The 19,875-nt window shown below is 38.6% G+C and overlaps 1 protein-coding gene across 2 annotated transcripts; it reads right to left on the reverse strand.

Moving 5' to 3' along the window:
• Positions 1 to 1,676: 1,676 nt before the first annotated feature.
• LOC116260365 (sphingoid long-chain bases kinase 1-like) lies at positions 1,677 to 11,324 on the reverse strand. Of its 2 annotated transcripts, none has more exons than XM_031638661.2 (9): positions 10,997 to 11,324; positions 9,208 to 9,688; positions 8,734 to 9,099; positions 8,349 to 8,442; positions 8,184 to 8,221; positions 5,227 to 5,373; positions 4,144 to 4,243; positions 2,428 to 3,362; positions 1,677 to 2,257 (listed from the first exon to the last, which is right to left on the reverse strand). In XM_031638661.2, the coding sequence occupies exons 2-9, from the start codon at positions 9,631 to 9,633 to the stop codon at positions 2,108 to 2,110; spliced, it is 2,256 nt and encodes a 751-aa protein (XP_031494521.1). In that variant the 5' UTR covers positions 9,634 to 9,688; positions 10,997 to 11,324; the 3' UTR covers positions 1,677 to 2,107. The 2 variants fall into 2 exon arrangements, with proteins under 2 accessions (XP_031494521.1, XP_031494520.1); XM_031638660.2 differs by having other exon boundaries at positions 9,208 to 9,691.
• Positions 11,325 to 19,875: the final 8,551 nt, after the last annotated feature.

Below are 19,875 nucleotides of genomic sequence, written 5' to 3' on the forward strand. Positions count from 1 at the left end.
CAAATATTGGTCGGGCCCCCATTGTACAGCAGAGCCTGCATCTAGACTTCCCTTGAACGCAGGGCAAGCAGGTAGGTAAGCCCATTATTTTTGTGTCCCGCCTTCTGAGGGCATGAGCGCTCTACATCTTAAACATGTGGCAGAATTTGATACGGATGGAATGTTCTTCAGAATTCTTTTTCGTTAATGAAAATGGACAGAAATGCGGGGTAGTTTGAAGATGTTTGGTCCCTCCTCTTACTAACACGCACATCATATCGATGTGTGTTATCCGACATTTAGGAGAGCCAAGGTTGTAAGTGTATAATACGCATTTGAGCGGATTAATGCAATCTATTGAAATAGGAAGAGCTCCAAGAGCTGAATGATGAGGAGAGCGGTCCGTGCAAGAGTGTCTAAGATATATAGGATACTTTTAGGGTGAGCAGGGAAGATGTGTTGAAGCTCTTACCCAATTCATATTGTCCTCCTAAAGTATATAGGGTCTACTTTTCAGGTGTCTCAAGTTGTCGTTCCTGCTGCATTTCAATTTATACATTGGTGACCCTGACAGGAGGCAAACCATTGCACACACCACCTTGAGACAGATACTCGTGGCCTACTAACTCTTCAATCCAAACCATTGCACACACCACCTTGAGACAGATACTCGGGGCCTACTAACTCTTCAATCCAAACCATTGCACTCGCCTCCTTGACACAGATACTCGTTCATGAAGGATTAAATGCGGCCAGCAGGGAATGGGGGCAGTGAAGGTCGTGTTATTAAAAGCGAGGGGTCAATCCCACCATGGTTTCACCACTTCGCCTTGAAAGAAAGACGCAGGAAACGACAACAAAAAAGAAGAGTATACAAGAAGTAGTCAGGCTATCTCAGACCATTAATGCGTTCAAATGTAAGCTTCATAGTGGAGGTGTTTGATCGGTGACTGCACAAGTATTTTACGTGTCCATTACGATTCACTATCAAACAGTACTGGTTCGTTTTTTTTCTGGGGTTTTTTAGTTTATCCTTTTCAGGGCAAATCTATATCACCATGTATCTCGACAGGGCAAGTGTTAGTATGGACTCGTTAAGTATAAAACGGCAGAGATTATTGTGCCAACTGCCTATAAATCAGAAAACTAGTTTTTCCGTTGTCCGAGGAACTATGAAAAGATCGAACCACTTAATGGCAGTATACCCACATGCATGTCCTCAGGTTACCCATGTTCAGCGTGTTTGCGAAATTCATGGGGGTGGAACATTCCTGTCGATCGATCACGTGAAAAGTGGCATTATTAGAACTTGATCTTGGGTTTTCACTTCAACACTAATTTTTGCTGCATCCTTTCTACTGCTTTCCACATTGGTGGTTATAATATGTAGCCTATTGAGTGCAGCCCACCATTTATCATTCATTTGGTTGGAACATAGCCTCTATTATGACATGGCAGTCGCGATCAGCAGACATGGGTTTTCTTAATGCGTGTACATTACCTGGGCAGGTTTTTCGAGTGGCATAGAGGTTTTGATTGCGGGTTCATAATAATTAGGCTTTCCAACGGATGCACAGATCTTAGGCTGCGTATCTGAACCATATATTATTGTGCAACACGGAGAGAGGTGCATCCACTGATCAAAACGCCCCTTTGTTTAAACCTCTGGACAGGAGACTCCAATAAAGGTAAGGGGATAGTAAACTGTGCAACTTTCTGTAGTGATTTCTCTTGATGAATCCGCCACAACAGTACATATTTTATATTCCAGGTTCGTCACAAATAGACTCGCAAAAAATGTCTGTTAAAACATTTAAAACCAGAGTCCTAGGCATAAGGAAAATCCCACCACGGAATAATATCTCGGAACTACAGGAGATGAGGCCAAAAAAATGTACATTGATACTCACTGCAGTTTCCGGACTAACTCAAAAAAAAAAAAAACCGAGGAAAATACAACGGGAAAAAGAATCGACTCTCATAGGGCTGAAGAAACATTAATTTACATGAGCATCAAAATAGGTAAAAAGAAGAGGTACAATAGATTGAATGTTCCAACAGCGTAGTGGTTGCTGGAAGTGGAAGTAGAGCAGACCTCTTCAGAAGCAACGGCTCGAAAAGAAGATCACTATACACGGTCCTGGGCTGGACGACCAATCAGTCTGCACTGTTCAGGAAGCAGTGAAACAACAACCTGACCCTTCATGGAAAGTAGTTCACCATCTACGCCACACCCATTATGAGCATTTTTCCCAGGTTTAAGTCTCAATGACTTTACCTGCAACAGCATCGAGGTACCCAATAGTTAATTAGCAGTTTTCATAGAATTGTCATAAAATAAGTGTCATTAATTTTTTTTTTTTTTGGGGGGAAGATAATCACAGGGTAATAAGCACTTTGGGTGCATAGACGCATCTACCATTGCCCAAAAGTGTAGAAGGGACATACCTGTACGTACTCCACATAGGGCAGTGAGAGGTGTTTGCCGAATTGCATTAGCAAAAAGAATCTCAATAACTTCAGCCTGCCATTTCCATGAACTAGCAACAAATCCAATGCCCTGTCGTCATGCTCTGCTTTCGGGGCCAACACCTGCGAATTCAGATTTTGCACAGTCTTGCATGCATGGTTACAGAGCAAAACACCAAGAAACTCGCCTTTCTGACCAATCCACTTTTCCTCCTGTTTCGGAATTTCATGTTTACATGCTTCTGTATCGCCACCCAGCCCCAGAAACTGAAGTGGGTCTTCAGGAAAGCAGTTGAGATCAGTATCCCACTTTGGCTCTGCATCCCAAATTGGCCCTGGATCTGACAGGGTTGATGAAATATCTTCTTTGTCATTACCTGCTGCATGCGCCCACGATCCCCGTGAATCATTTGTGGTAGTAAGAGTCCAACCCTTTTCCGTCCTTGATTTTGATCTTGTCCTTGGCCGACTAGGGGTTGCTGATAGCGCCGGAGGATGAAGAACTTCTTCGGGTTCATGGGTTGCATTGCTTCTACCAAAAGACATACGCTTTGCTTTAGGGTCTATACCACGCACAAAATCTGAAGGTTCACTGCCAGCAATAGTACTGGAAGTTGTGTCTAGTTCTCCTGACATTCTACTTGGAGTCAAAATGGAGTCGATACTTGATAAGCTTGATGCCCTAGTGATTCCAGCAATGGTAGACTTCCTCATGATATCTGGATACAAGATTGATGAATCTTGAGGATCTCCATGTGCTGCAAGAGTCCCTTCAACATCTGATATAGCCTTTGATACAGGAAGATATTCCACTTCAAAGCTGTACCTTGGCAAACATAAGAATTTGAGAACCCCTGCAACTAGGTAGCGGAGAGGACCAAAACGCTTCTGATACTTGTCAGAGAGCTCCAGTACTGCAACAAGAAATTCAATTACATCAATACAGCAGCATACCCCCACCAAAGAGAGATGGTTGCATTTTGAAAGAAGTAATATATGAAGAAACAAGCTAAGCTCAAACTTTTTCTAGAATCAATGCATTATCTGTTCAAAAAAGCCAAATGTGCATCAGAGATCAAGTCAGCTCTAACATGTCAAATGATTAATCTATTAACTTGATATACCTGCAAACTTTATTCACAAAATCAGGAGTCTAGCATGCCCATAGAGAGTTAGGACCATTAGGTAACAAAATAAAGAGTCTAAACTCTGAGCAAATAAATCTAGTGGGAGATTACTTTGAAGCATTGAGGCTGGCGCAGCGCCAAAACAAGAAGCCTGAAACCAGTTGGGACTAATCCTAAGGGGGCTTTTGAAAGACTGAAAAAAGAATTCAGGCTAGGTTTCTCCACCCCCATGATGGGTAGATGATTTCAAATTTTCAACAAAGATAGGTCCGTCCTTCCCAAGTCGACCTTTCCTGAACAGGTGAAAGTTTCTGAAAATTTCTACCATTGTTTGATTTCAATATGTAAGAACAGGTGGAATTTCACCCATAAATGCATTTCTGAAACTCCTCTCTCTCTCTCTCTCTCTCTCTCTCTCTCTCTGTGGTGTGTATACACATACACACATGCACTGTCTTGCATCGAACAAAAAGAGAACATGGAAGCATGATGAAGTATCCAACAAAAAACAATGCACTACTGTTTAAAGCTAAACCAGTTGATTTTCTAGAATGGTTAATAAAGTTACCGTCACTAACAAATCCATAATATGAAACAGTAATTCCAAAATGTATTCCACCACTTTGTATCCACTCAACAGCAAAAACATCAGTAGCCGTAAGGCCCCCCTGCATATAACAAACAAATTCCAAAACCAGAGTAAAGAAAGGATACCCAATAAATTGTTAAGGAACAAAAGCATTGACTAGTTCCCTTTCATTCAAACAATTCCGATAATGAAAGAAATCACATGGACAATCAAATGCAGACTAAGCAGATTTCAAGCAGATGAGTTAACTATGTTTGAAACTTTGAATTACAATTTCAGTGGCTATTTAATTGTGACGAAAGTTTAATATTGGTAAGGTGAACTTGTTAAAAAATTATACTCAACAATTAGTAATGAAATTACTAGCCAAAATTTTTATGATAACACATAAGCTTAAGAAAGCAAACATTCCGAATGCAACAGCAACAGAGGGTAGAGACTCAAATAGACTAGATATATCTGCAGCCAAATTAAGCTTAGGCTTCTCAAGATCAGCTGTTAAAATTACCAGCAAGCTTAACCTTAGATTCATATCACCTTAAACACAAGGTCAGTTACTTGAACACAACATTTATAAGCTGAAATGATTGCTCAGTTTTGAGTTTTGTCCAAATCATCTTAACTGTACAAACAAACAAATCCTGACACATGATAGGATAAGTGACAAAAGGTTGAAATTTTTTTGGGTGAAACTTTTACATAACTTCTTGCTAACTTGCTTCTCTGAAGGTTGCAATAATTCATCCACACGAAAAGAAAGGGGCAGAAGATTTGGGTAGTTTCTATTTTTATTTATTGCAGACCATTTGACGTACTGAAGATCTAGTTCATCCAAACAATTTTGGCTCTTTGTAATTTTTGAGTCTCCTACATGACCTACAAACATATAGTTTCAGGCTTGCAGCACCACTTAAGATTATTATGCGGTATGTCAAAAACTAAGCCCACTGGCTTGAGACTATAAGTAGGAAGCGAAGACAAATATATAGGAATAGGATTCCATAGACAGGAATTTCACCTAGGGAGATAAGAATTTAATTGTCAGGTGTACAATGTAGCTACCTTCACTATAGTTATTGCAGCAGATACAGGATCCCTGACTCCCAGAACAGTCCAAACAAGTGAATTATCTGAACCAGCAGGGATTATGCCAATTGGAATTGAAATGGCTTCTTTCTGATCCTTTCGGCAAAGCAAACCATTCAAAACCTGTGAAAGCTCATAAAATTAACTATCAGTCTGTCCCAACTCAACCAAATTGCTCAACCAAGAGTTAACATCTACACTGATAAGTAAAAGACATAAGTGATATCATATTAACTTTCAACTAAAACTAAAACAATATGGCGCTTAAAAATGCTCATACAGAAGATGCCTACACAGAACACCGGGACCAGGACATGGCGACATGAATGCAACAGATGAACAAGTTCATGTACTCATACTCTCTAGTAAAACTATCATGCAGCATCAAATCGTCCTGTTTCAATAATGAAGAATTGTCTCCTGCATTCTAGTGCGCTATGCAAAATGTCAATATAAAAGAAAAAAGACAAATCTTCAGTATTTTCATTGTTGATATGTAGGATGAAGATGTAAAAGGATCACCACCAATAACATTTAACTATAATTTGTATCAATTTGCAATTGCAACAGGCCAAATTCTCTTTTTTGTCGTCTCAAACTGCACTTTGAGACCTATATTCAGAACCTACCGCTAATGATGCTACCAAGATGGTTCTGTCCTATGTCCCACCTCCCTCCCAATTCTCAAGGAAAATTTTTTAATTGTATTACAAAATGGAGCACATTATACAAATAGTTCCAAACAACCAGCACCATAAATAAACAATCTTCTGTCATGTTGCAGAAGTAATACAGATATCTTCATACCTATCTGAAGGGACACTGCATATCATCAGGTACCCAGGAAAAATGCTTAAAAGTGTGTAACCATTATTTTGATAACAAAACAAAAATATAAATATAAGAATTATCAGATCAAAACTTGAATGTTAGCAGAAAACTTTGTAGGTCAGTATGATATGTTTATCCCCATTCCATGCATTCAAGAATGATGTGTCCTGTATTTTATGCTTGTAACATAATGTTTTCAAGGGGAGATTTGAAAAAATGACAAGAAAGCAGGATAAGATAAAGTGACACAAATGAAAAGTAATAACAAAGGCTGGTGGAAACTTTTAATTAATCCATTCATGATAAAAAAATTCACGCCACAGTAAAGTGGTTATTGTACTTGGAAGATGTAGAAATACAATGTCTAGTACTGCCTATCAAAGAGTGGTGATAGAGATGGTTTTGTTTGAGCAATGTCGGTGTCTTTGTCGGATCAGCAACTGGTTAGTGTTTTAAAGATTTTCTTTTCTAAGAACAAAATAGTTAAAAGTTAGAATCACCTTTACAAAGTATGCAAGAGAACCAGGCCTGTGTATCTTCTCTGGTATAATTTCATGGCATGAACCATTAATAAAATGCCACAATTTGAGGTTCCTTTGAGGATGAAGAGAGAAAATTTTGACTTGTATTTAAACAATGGTTAGAGAATCAGGAAGCATAAGTTAAAACATGTAAGGGTCACAATTTCATATCAAAACGATGCATCACATATTTTCCCTCATGCTGCCCTCACAAGAAGCTAAATGGATTCCATGTTTTAATAGGTTAACTTGAAAACAGGATATCCAAAGATGATAGACGCTAGGAATGCTCCCTTCACCAATAGTGCTGAATGCAAGCTCAACATGTAGGATGAGGTTTGTGTCCATGTAGCTAATTTTTAGCATGTCACCCATCAACATAGCCTCTGACATGAGAAAAAGTTAATTGTGAATGATTAAGACTCCAAGCACCACTATGTTAGAAATAATACCATTGGTTTTCGATTTAGGAAGTAGTTTTATTCAATATTCACTTATTCATTCTCTTTCGTTGTGTCCTGGATCAGGTTAGTTCTACATATGACCTGGGTCCATGCATGTAAGGGTTCCTTTATAAATACCATCATGTAACCTCTATTTGTGGTGGACCTTTAGGAGGCAGCTCCCTCTCAAAATGGAAGAATAGAAGACTACACTTTCCTTGTGTTACTCTCCTTCTTTGTCTTCTTTCTTCTTCTCTGCATTGATTCAGCAAGGGGGGGATCGGCATGGAAAAAGGCTTGAATTTGCTAGGAGGTATGTTGTTCTTTAATCCCCTTTCTTAGTTTCAGGCCTGAGAAACCAGTCTCAGCCACACCTAATGGGCTAAACGGAGCCATGCTGTATCAAGCTTGATGTAAAGATGACCAATGAAAATATTTACTCTGGTAAATTGCACAACTTCTTTTCCAGGATTCTACTTGGTGGTGCAAGGATTTCTCAAAACATTCATTAGGTGACCAAAATGGTGTCCATATTGCTGCAGACTGCAAACAGACACTCTAATGTGATTCAGGAGACATGCTGTATTAAGCTTGACGTAAAGGTGACCAATGAAGATATTGCTGCAGACTGCAAAAAGACACTCTAATGTGATTCAGGAGGCATGCTGTAATAAGCTTGACGCAAAGATGACCAATGAAGATATTTACTACAGTAAATTGCACTTCTTTGCCAGGATTCTACTTGGTGGTGCAAGGATTTCTCAAAACATTCATTAGGTGACCAAAATGGTGTCCGCATTGCTGCAGACTGCAAACAGACACTCTAATGTGATTCAGGACAATTAACAAAATTCAACCCTCATAAAGATCATACATCCATTATCAAACACCAGGAACCTTGCTATATAGTAAGCATATTGTCTTGCAAACAAGGTTTAGTGTGTGTTTATGATTCCCAGGTATTTGCATTTTTTCCACCCTCTGATACTAGTGTCTTCTGTAAATTAAACTATTAGTAAAAATTAAACAACGCATGCCAAAAATTTAAAATATATGACACTGCCCATTTTGAAGGAGACAGCAGATAAGGAATCTTAGCTTCTATTTGACAAGAAAAAAGTGTAAAACTAAATCTAACCTCATTAACAATTCCATCTCCTCCAACACATATAATTCCTGCCAACAAACAAGACACTGCTGTAAAAGCTGGACCAACATTTTAAGTTTTTAACTAATATGTACAAGTCACGTATGTGAATCAACATCAATCATATTAACGAAATTTAAAAGAAACAACCATTACCATCTGGACAAGTGTTAAAGTCAACAGTAGAAGCAAGAGTCCTTGCATGACCAGGTGACGTGGTTTTGACAACTTCCATATTGAAACCTGCAAGCTGATCAGCAGATGTCGAACTCGGTTGTAAGCATTTACAAAATACATATAGATAAGCTTGGTTTAGCTTCAGTTCTATAAATTGTGACCAGATAATAAGTGAACTACAGGGCGAGCATTCTCTTGCCAAAATCATTGAAGCACTCATTAGCATAAGTCAACCACTGGAGAACCAGTGCTTGATGACAACCTGCTTTTTCCTTCTTCTTTTTTGTTCCCAACTAGCAAAAATGCTGTTCTAGCATACCAAAACAAATACCAAACAAGTAAAATCCAAAAACAAGCAGCTAACCTTAAATATGGGTTCCACTTTGCTATAGAAAACTTTGCTTGAACGACCACGTCCAGAGCGTGGATTCAGTATGACGAGCAATGTTGGAGGTTTTTTGCGCATAATGTAAGGCTCAGCAAAGAAATCACTAGAAACCACATCAGATCCTTGCCTCTGGGAAGATACTGGATGAGGCAAGCAATTCACATAGCATTGCTGATCTGCAAAACCACTGACCCACTTAATGGCCTCTTCTGAGGTAGAGGCCAAGAATCTGAAGTCCTTTCTGCACCTCTTAGGCTTTATAAAGCAAGAAAGGCCACATGGTTTCCGCTGTATCGGACATGAATGTACTGTAAAATGTCTGAGTCCACTATTATAGGAGACCTAGTAGAAGTAGGAAAAGAATATCAGGACAGATAAACAAATTAAAGAGAAAAAACAGATCAATATTCAAACATGGAGTGTATTGTGTTATATGTAGAGGAAACTTACAGAAATTATGTCATTGATATAAAGGGTGTGAGTCCCCCAAATTAATGCCTTGCTCGTAAGCTTAGCATCAAATCCATTTTGCTCTATACTTTCCTTGGAAATTTGCACATCAGCATTTGTATTGCGAGTTTTCTTATCCAAGAAAAGCTTGCCTGAGACCACCACATAACCTAACAAATCTGAATGTTCATCTCCTATGTCAATTCTGTGTTCATGCACCTTTATCTTATCAAGATCTTCATTGAGAACATTCCCTTCACTTGCTCTAATGGATCTTACACTGCCACATTTCTCTGGAAGAACAGTAGGGGAAGACTGCTGCTCAGTCACTACCCTGGGAGACCTACTGCCTGAATGATTACCGGAATGTCGTGAAAATATGCGCAATGGATTAACATTTCTTTTAAGAGATCCATGCTTCTGCATCTCTACCAACGGTCAGCACGTTCTATAAAGTTCATGAAAGAACCACAGAACACACCTACTAAAAACAATATAGATTGGCATTAGCAAGCAATCAAGACAGAAATATGAGAACCTGTTCACCTTATAATCTTATATTAAGCAACAGAGTGACCATCAGTTGACTTATGAACACACAAACACACACGCAGAAGACAGTAAGGATTAGCAATAGCAAGCAAAAACGACAGACTTATGAGAAACTTTGCACCCTGTATATGTTCCAGAAATTAAGCATCAAAGTTCATTATCAGTTGACTTATGTGCATACAAATGGATAGTGTAGAGAGAGATGGATACTACTGAATATGCTTTGCCCACACAAAAAGTATGGGCGTACCTAATCTCGATACAGTGTCAGGAAGAAAATCAACCATGTGTATGCATTTGTACATGATTATTTATGTTGAACGACACCTGAATTTTTACCAGATGAACATTCCGCTGATTACCATTAACCATGTAACAGCAGAGCTTGCTAGAATTCTTTCAAGCTTCTACAAGGTATGCCTGTATAATGAGCTGTATAAGGGAGCAGCAACTAAAAGCATTAGCAAAGAGCGATGATGGCATGATATATCTATCTGACGCACACAATGGAAACATTTAGACAGGGAACCTCGAAGAAGGCATGCTCCTTATGATTAGTTGAACAAGAAAAAGGGATTTATTCCAGGAAGCAAATGATGCCCATCAAACCGAATTCTTTAAGACAAAATTACATAAAGGAAACAAATATTTTCAACTGATGCAATACCAGCACCTTAAGAACGACCAACCCAATAGGTACACCTAGAAATTGACATAAGGCAGTTTACGTTATCAAAACATATGACCAAGACACACTCGAGAGCGTCTGCAGCTTCCGATGATCAACTCAGGAACTCCAAACCAGCTCACAAACAGTCTCGTGACGGCAACATCGATTCTTGGATTGCGTTATCTCGAACTTGGAAGATTCGCTACGATCTTGCCATAGGTGCAACGCTTCGTTCCATTTTATAACACAGGTATCAAAGTCAGGGACAGATCAGAATGAATCAAAAGCTTCTTTTTGCATAAAATCTTGATCTATTCATCCAAACCTCTCGTTCACTTCCCATGTCGACTCTCGTCATCATCACGCAGCCTTACAATCAAACAATGTATAATCTCGGGAAAATAAACTGAGGAACTAAACCGACTCTCAGCTACATTTAACTCGAACCTAAATCTTATCAAACGCAAGCATTTCACAAGCATCAAAAGGCCAATTCCGATAAAGATGGAAAATAAACCCTAAAGAAGTCGCAATCCCAAGACAAATCAATAAAAGAAGATCGCGCACCTCAACCAGCTCGTCGATCACCTGCGCATTCTCCAACTGAACAAAAACGCAGGACAGAAAGGAAATCAGAGACCGTAATCCACCGTCCAAAACCCCGATCTCCAGTAGCAATAAAAGAATCGAATCAAAACTAACATATCGTCGACAGAAACGATCCGATCGATTCCTTCAGAAAGAAATCTTCAGCGAGGAACGAGAAGAGCGAAATCCAATGAGAAAGAGATCACCCGAACAATTCTCAGAGCCGAAGCTAACTTATTTTCCTCTCCCTCCTTTTTTTCTTGTTCGTTTTTTTTTTTTTTTTTCTGGGGGGACGGGTTTCTCTTCTGCCGATCAAAACCGTAGAAAAAGGGTTAGAGGTATTTATATAATCAATTTCCCTGGATTAATCGATTACTGATTGGAAGACTTAAGCCGAGACGCACGCGTACCTCTGGGCTCACCGCGACCGAGTCGACGAGGGGATCGATGACTCGCGAGACTCGGGGCTATTTCGGTAAAAAAAATTTAGAATGCGGCATCGAGAACACGAGATCTTGTCGCGGGTTTTTTTTCCGCATTTTGGGTGGGCGGATGCCTGGTGGCAGATACAAAGGCCAACAGTGGGTCGGGTATCTGATAGGTAGTTAGGTATCCGATTAATGATAAGTGAATTTAGGCTGGTTAGTGACGCTTGAGCCGACCCAATTAAAAAATTTAATTGGGCCGACTGGCCCATATATATATATATATCTTCATCCAAATAATATGACATTAGCAATCACTCACTTAAAAATTTTCACCAATAACTTCCTTAAAAACTCTTCATGTGTTCGCCCTTCAAAATTCTTTATGTGTATTTGATGGTACTCTTAAAAACTTTTGGCATGTCATTAATGATTTCTAAGACATTAAAATATAAAATATTAAAAGTTTTAAATATGGGTGGATATTGAACTGAATATTCGACAGCTATAAAATTGACACAGTCGGACACTATCTGATGACTAAACAGGCCAAACTTGGGCTGCCTGCAAAGTCTTTCAGTTAGCCCAAGGCTAATTTTGCCGAGGCTTGGGCCGGATGAACCCGATGCTCAACCTTAAGTAAAAAGCGAAAACTCTCGTTCGACCCCTTCTACTCATAAAATACAAAGTTTGTTTTCGATGCTTAGAACGCTTCGGTTACATTTCAATTTGTATATTGGTGGTCTTCTTTGACAATACAGGAAGTTGATGTCATTAACATTTGAAAAGAAACTAAAAGCCTACCAATCCCTAATTCAAACCGTGGTGCGGTAATATATAACTATCACTACTGAAACTCCTCTTTCTTAAGGTATTTAGGTATTTGCTCATTTCTTCTGGGCCATGATATACAAATATCTCCACTGAAAGTCCTCTTTCTTAAGATATTTGGTCATTTTCGACCCATAACAGCTAAGGGGCAATAATATATAACTAACTCTACTTAAACTCGATCTTATTAGGTGAGGTAAACAGCCCTAAATTCCCTGTATTACTTAACATATGCTTGCACATGGGTAGGAAAGAGAACTGATTTCGTACACTTGAACTCGACCTGCCCTATCAGTATTTTAGCTTCACGTCAATCTTCTTCTTTAAAGGTTTGGAAACACAAAATCAACTCAAGAATAGTATTCCCGCATCCGTGAAGTCGGTCTTTTTTTATAAAACTGCCAAATGCAAAGTATATAAAACTTACATTAGGCATTAACTTTCTGTGATAATTTTCCAGGTACAAGAGATAGCTGCATCGTTTAAGAGGTAGTGATAAAAGTTGGCATGCATTTAAGACTATCTGTACAATCAAACGCATATTTCAAGTTATTTTGGGTGCGTGAGAGGTTAACAACCAGTCAACCACCCACGGCCCAGAGAAGAGGTTCGAAAGCCCTAACGTACACCCTCCCAACCCCTTATCTCCCCAAACCCATTCTCCTTACCTCCAGAAGCGAAGCCAGGATGTTTTTCAGGGGTGGGTCAAACGGTCTATCGAATTTATCCGAGTAGGGTCAAACTAAATCCGAATATAAAAAATACATTACCCAACCAAAATTTTTCAATTTTTTTTTTCAAGTAGTTGGCTGAAATCCTACGCTACAGCAGGGCCTGGGTGAGCAATGGGTTGCTTAACAGACCACCCCACCTTTAGCAGTCCAATGGAGTAGCACCTATTAGAATTGCGACAGAGACGTGCTGTCAATACGCACTTCACCCTGTTCTTACTTGGACCAGCTATGCTATGGCCAATGAGGCACCCACTTTCAAGTTATTCAAAAAATGAAAAATGCATATCTGCAATTAAGGTCAATCTATTGGAATCAAATGAAAATTCTCTACAAAAGCTTTAAGATGTCATCTAACCCAAATTTGTAAAGACTTTGTTTTATGAAAATAAAGTCTTTTAATGAGTTTTGAAAACATGATTTCTTTGTTTGGTTGCCACAAACAAAATGCAGTTTTTACGAATAACTTGGTGGATGTGAGATTTGTGACTCAATTTTACAAAATATGGCTTTGTCAAAAAATGAGCTTTCAACATACCCAGTTTTGATGGCACTCAAACATTTTAAGTTTTAGAGTATCATCCAAACAACCCCTTAAATTGTGAGGGGATCATCGCTTATGGAGCATAGCTGCTACCCTGCTATAAAAACTTGGTGGATGAAAGTTGTCAACTGGTGCAATGGGGTGAGCATGAACTCAACAGATTGTATTCGAATTGAATATACTCTTACTTTTTTGAATATTAATATACTTGGCTTCAAATAAAAATGCAAAATAGTCATATCTAAATTCAAATCCAAATTCACAATTATGATTTCTATATTCATATCTACACCCAAGTCTAAATTTGGAATCAAATCTGGTTCATTTTCAAAATGTAAGAACATTGGATATAGGATATTTATTAAAAACTAAATCTAATTCGAATCTGATAGGATATTTATATATATCCAAATCTGAAGTTGAATCCAATCGAATGTCATTTCTTGAATTCAAAACCGATCTGATTTCTTAATCAAACATTAATTTTTTTTCATATTTGATTATTTCAGAATGGTTTGATTTGATTGGATATCTGATTCAAATAGGATATATTGACATTCTAAAAATTGCGATCAACTACATACGTGGTTCAGTTTTGATAAGGGAGCACAAGTCTGATGGGTTAGACGACGACCTTGGCGAATGGCTTGGACGCAGGGCGTATGAACACGCAAGTATTAACTTAACTGTGTCGAGTCTGATTCATATCCGACCCGTTTGATTTCTTAGGTTCCCAACCCATCGAGTCGAGTTGTTGGGCTTCGACACTTTAACACCTAATCCTGGAATCTATTTAACGCACGCCTCTGTGTGCCGCGATGTTGCGGTCAAGACTCAGAGAGTGGGTGGTTTCCTTTGCGGCGTAGTTGGCGACAGCTTGTATATCCACAACAAAGAGAAAGTTGTGTGCGTGCGCGCATGGTATGCAGTAAAGGAGGAAAAGACATTTTGGTAATTTATTAAAAATAAAAATATATTTTTATTTTTTTATATTTTAATTGTCATGTTTATCTTTACAAAAAAAATCAATATAAACTAAATGTACTTTAGTTATTAACCATATTAGTGCAAAAAAATTAGTGGACCAGTATGATGTATAACCAGTTTTAAAGGTTATGCCTCCATCAATTTATTAAAAGAAAGATTTACAAGAAAAAAGGCGACCACTTATACATCATTTTGGGAACATATGAACCGAAGAAATATAAGATTTGTGTTCATTGATTATAAGTCGCTTGATCAATTCGATTGATGGTTCACAAACTCTAGATATTATATTTTTGGTTAGATTGCAACACAATGCGATATGTGCGAATCTTTAAATATTCTCTGTGTGTGAGTGTTTAAGAGAAAAGTTGAGCCGTCTTGTTTTGAAACTTCTTTTTTAGACATTTTCCTGTCATGTAATCCACCACCATTAAAGTAAAGAGAATGATTGTCAACAGTTCCTCGATCCTGAGACGGAAAACGGATATATATATATATATATATGGTGTGCCTACCACTAAGTTGGCATGACATTTTTTATTAATATATATGTAGCTTAATAATTAAATACATTAAGTCACCAGTCTTGATTAAACCTAATTTTGATTCTTTAGAGGAAGTCACATGGATACTGGAATAGATATGGATACGATAAAGTGGCATGAGAACACTGTAAATTAAATGTATGATTAGAATCACGATAATAAAACACAAAAAATCATTCTTTTTTTTTTTAAGGTGAAATGATTCAATGTGTTTGGAATAGGGTTTAGCCCAGATCCAATCCAAAACATGTGATGACATGTTTGACTACCTGTATCGGAGTGGTGACTTAGGGCAAATTGTTGGATCTTTAAAATCGATTACGTGCAGAAAACAGGGCTTAGGTTCATGAACAAATATCGGAGAGAATTAGTCAATAAATAATTGAAAAAGTCGCACAAAGAATGCTAAAAATCTTCACCTAACTCCATGATTTATGGAACCAAATCCGGATTTGGCAAGGTTATGAGATCCGGACAATGTACAGCAGGACTTCGATGAAGGACAAAATTATAGTCCTTAATGAGGTTTTGATAAAATAAATGTCTCCTTGCATAAATTTGGAGTGACAACTCTGTCTGTGATATCGAACATATTAATACTAGCATATGGTTTACAAGCTAGCCCAATTCCTGCTGCTTTTCAAAGGAATACTTCATCCTACCCTACCACTTGATTGAAAGCGAAAGTGCCCACTTCTAGTACTTTCAATTTGCACAATTTAACAGAAAGTTCAAACAAACATCTAATATTTTATGTTGGAAGCCTTTTTTTTTTTTTTTTCAGATTTCAATCACGTCTAACAGTTTTCTAGAGAATCATTTTTTAGAAGTTAGAGGGACGCGGGAGAACTTGTTGGTACTATTGCCGGACAACTTGGCTTAGACATGATAAATGCTAAGTCGCTAAACTCTTTTATTTTTGCATCGAGTCGGGTGTGCACCGGACATGGGTGGGGCTCCAACTCACACTCAAGACCAGTTAAAATGTCATATTACTAAATTACTTATATAATATATGTTGTTCTGATATTTTTCTATGCGATACAATTATTCAAGTATGTTATATACATTAATAACTAAATTGTAATATTATAATAATACATACATGTTTATTCTGCTATATATATAATAAATTAAAACTAATAATAATAATAAAATACCATCACTGCACCGCCGTACCTACATTTTTGGGATGTGCCGCTTCGGCATTGGCACCGCACCCCGCACTCATGTGACATAGTTGACATGTTAATCAGTGCTGGATGCTTTCTCTCTAATCATGCCCTTAAGTGGAAGTGGGGTAGGAAGTCCTATGACATGTCAGGTAAGAGCATTTGTTTTATAAACGCTTCTCATTTAAGAAAACATGCGTTGATTAAATTCAATTTTTGTTTGTTAGAACTAAGAGTAACATTCATAATCGCATCATGTTTCCCGAAATATGAACGCTAATGAATTTTTAGAGTATGTTATGAATATGTGATTTTTTTTTTCATCAAATGTTTTTTTTAGTGGTGTCTATGGTTCTCATGTTATTTTATAACAAAAGAAATGTGAACATATCAGTCACCCATCTTGGGTTTGTCTGAAAATTACCTTTTTAAAGAAGCCGTCGGAACAAATGGTTTTTTTCTTTTTTCCCCTTTTTAATTAAAGTCACCGTATCTTAACCTTTGTAGATCGAGCCGCTCCTCATTGTTACTCTTCAGTAGGTAAAGCACGGTGCGCTTAAACGTGGGACCCACAAATTCTCCATCAGAATATTCAAAGGAAATATTGGCCCCGTCGGCAGTCGGTGTCAACGACCGTGCACAATAAAGAGAGCGCGGTGGGGGAAGCCCATGGCTTTCGCAAGATGACGAATATGCCCTTGATAGGTAAGATAGAGACGAACCGGAACTCGGCCGTCAGATTCAACCGGTTCGGTAAACGGATTCGGTCGAGTTGCCTTGCTCTGCATCTCCAAGATCCAAAAAAGGGATGCCAATATGGCAACTGTAAATGGATCGTGACACCGATCGGGTCACATCAGAACTCGATCCGAGTTTGAATATGGTTCCAAAACCCGAACGGATTTGATTTTGGTTAGTGATCCCGGATCCTGTAAAGAATGGACATGGAAACACAAGTTTACGGTTTACTACAGTTGCAGATCCAAATCTCAAGCAGGAGGGAGGACAATCGGGTTTTATAATCCCCGTTAATTATATTAAAATGCGACCATTTGGGATAAAGGTTGAATTAACTTGTATGCGACATTTCAATTACTCTTTACAAAGCGGAACTGTCATGTATCTCTTTCTCCCTCGCATCATTTTTTCACACATCAAGTGAAAAAATGACCCTTCTACTGTAAAAGTGTCGTTGAAGCAGAATGGCCCCCACGAGTCTCGTCGCTCTCATGCGAAGGTTTTTCCTTCGTCCAGAGCGCCTTTATCAGCAGCATCTTGTCACAAGCATCCCCACACTTTTCCTACCATCCTTCATGCTTCATGTCAGGTTTTCTCTTTGGCCACAAAGCAACAAGGAAAATTTCTATGGAAAGCTGAGACGGTAGGAATTTTTCAAACACCGTTTCGTATTCCCATGGAAAATGTTCTCATGAAATCTATAAAGGCTGTTCGAACACATTATTATTGTCTTATGAATTCTCTCGGCATGCATCACATTCATGAAACATTTGTTTTAGTGTTTTACGAATTTACAGACAGATTCACCAGACAATAATAATGCATGTTGCTGCATAAAACTCATTCCCCACAATCAGAAGCGAGTTGAATCTTGAAAGGCCATTTTCTTACAATATTCTCATACCATGAAGGATTTGAGTCACTATCTTATTGGAGTCAATTAATTTGATGAAGAAAAAAAATGTAACTGGCAAATAAGGTGTGACTTTGTAAGGACTTTCTTCAACCCTACCCAGCCTCTACCTCCTTCTCGTTGCTGGATCTGGTTATTGCTTAGTGTGGGTCGGGTTGGATCAATACACCATATCCATCCACCGCCAGCATGAAAACGATAGTTCACCGTGTAATTTATTCGCTTGCTTCTTCCCATTAATAGGGACCTCTTATTTGCCATTGGATTGACATTTCATCTTCTTCACATGTTAAAGCAACTGGTTGCTCAACAAGAAGCAGACCATTGTTGTCCAAGCATTATGAATACATATTATATGGAATCAATCTTCATTAACAAATATGTTTATTTTTCCATGAAAATAAAAATAAAAGTCACCCTGTTGTTGGTAGGTCTAGAAAATAACCAGGCTATGTGTTCAACTAGAAAGTGTTCTAGTCCAAACGTCCTACATTTGGGCTATGTTTGAAAATCTCAAAACCATATCCTAACCATTTATATTGGCAAGTATGACACTTATGATGCAGGTGGCATGAGAAAAATGTGAAGGGCATCAAGCATTTGATCAACTTTCAATGTGGTCCGCAAAAAAGTTATGAGGAGTCATTCTAATGTAACAAAATATAAATCTTTGCATTGTTAAGCATCATGAGACTTCCATGCTCACCCTTGTCACAAAATTAAAACTGGACGTCGGGTCGGATACCTGCTGGGTTTTGAGGCACCTGCCTGACGGTTCGAATATAAGATTATAATAAATATATAATATAAAATTATATTTAATATGTTCTATTCAAATTCTCAATATAAATATCATATTTATAAATGTAAATATTTTATATTAAAATTAGGTTGAGCGGGGTCAAAACCTGAACTTTGGTGGTCACGCCTGAGCTTCAAACCCGTCCGAGTCTGACTTCGAACCGGATGGGTTGGATCGGTCCTTAATTTCAACTTAGTCCATCCCATTGGCTGCCCCTTCTTCAATCGCCGCCGACTGGTTGTGGTCGCCAACTCCCCACCACCATGGAGTTTGGTCCCACGCGCAAACCCACAATATCGTGCTCCACCCAGCGTTTTCGACCATCGATCTTGAAAAATCGACGTCCGCACCGGTTCCACCAAATCGGATCCAGATTTTGCTCCCCATCTGCTCCAACCCTATGAAACGCTTCGCCGCCTCGTTCGAAAGCGCGGACCAGACCTGAGGTTCATTCCGACTCGTAGTAAAAAAAAAATCGGTTCGTCTTTTCACAAATCGAGTAACGCGTATCGCAATTGCAGCAGACTTGGCTGCAAAGATTGCAACTGCATTGTGATTCTTCAAGTCTTCGGATTCAAGTCCTGTTTAACTGACTGATATGGTACCGATCAAATTTAAATTATAAATTTAAAAGTCATGTTACTCATCCAATCTCATCTCTATCTTTCTTTTTTTTTTCTTTTTTTTTTTTTTTTTGCAAACTACCAAGAAAAGGAAGTAAATAGTTCAGAGAATTGAATATAACCCGGTATAGCCAAAAGCAAAATAAACTGCTGAAAGTCTCGCCGGAGACGAGATGGAAAGAGTTCACCTCCAGAACCCGATTCAGGCAATTACGAGTCGGATCCCGGGATTTCCGATTCCGAGTGTCGCTGGACTGGGTTCGCCTTGGTCCGAAGACGAAGACCGGGACCTCTTGTCGGTGCAAAAAGAAAAGAAACGGAGACAGGTGGACTGACTGCAGGCCGTCAAGCAGGCTCATCCCGAGTCTCTCGCTCCTCTCTTCTTTTTATTGTCTTCTTTCCCTTGGTTTGTTTCTTTTTTCGTATCCGCTTCTCCGTTTGGTGATGGTTGTGGGAAGAAGACCGATAATCGTCTCCGGGTGAATTTCTTTGGGGGCTTTTCTTGCGAGTCGATGAAATTGTTCTTCCAATTTTGAGAACAGCTTAA

Source organism: Nymphaea colorata, chromosome 9 (assembly GCF_008831285.2).
Source record: "Nymphaea colorata isolate Beijing-Zhang1983 chromosome 9, ASM883128v2, whole genome shotgun sequence".
NCBI classification, from domain to species: domain Eukaryota; kingdom Viridiplantae; phylum Streptophyta; class Magnoliopsida; order Nymphaeales; family Nymphaeaceae; genus Nymphaea; species Nymphaea colorata.

What these genes read in the sequence shown, in the direction of transcription:
- LOC116260365 (XM_031638661.2), bottom strand. Translation starts at nt 9,633, where the DNA reads ATGCAGAAGCATGGATCTCTTAAAAGAAATGTTAATCCATTGCGCATA. An exon ending in GAGATGGAATTGTTAATGAG is followed by an intron (nt 5,374 to 8,183) that starts GTTAGATTTAGT and finishes GAGCTTTCACAG; the next exon opens with GTTTTGAATGGTTTGCTTTG. An exon ending in CTGCAATAACTATAGTGAAG is followed by an intron (nt 4,244 to 5,226) that starts GTAGCTACATTG and finishes TGTTATATGCAG; the next exon opens with GGGGGCCTTACGGCTACTGA.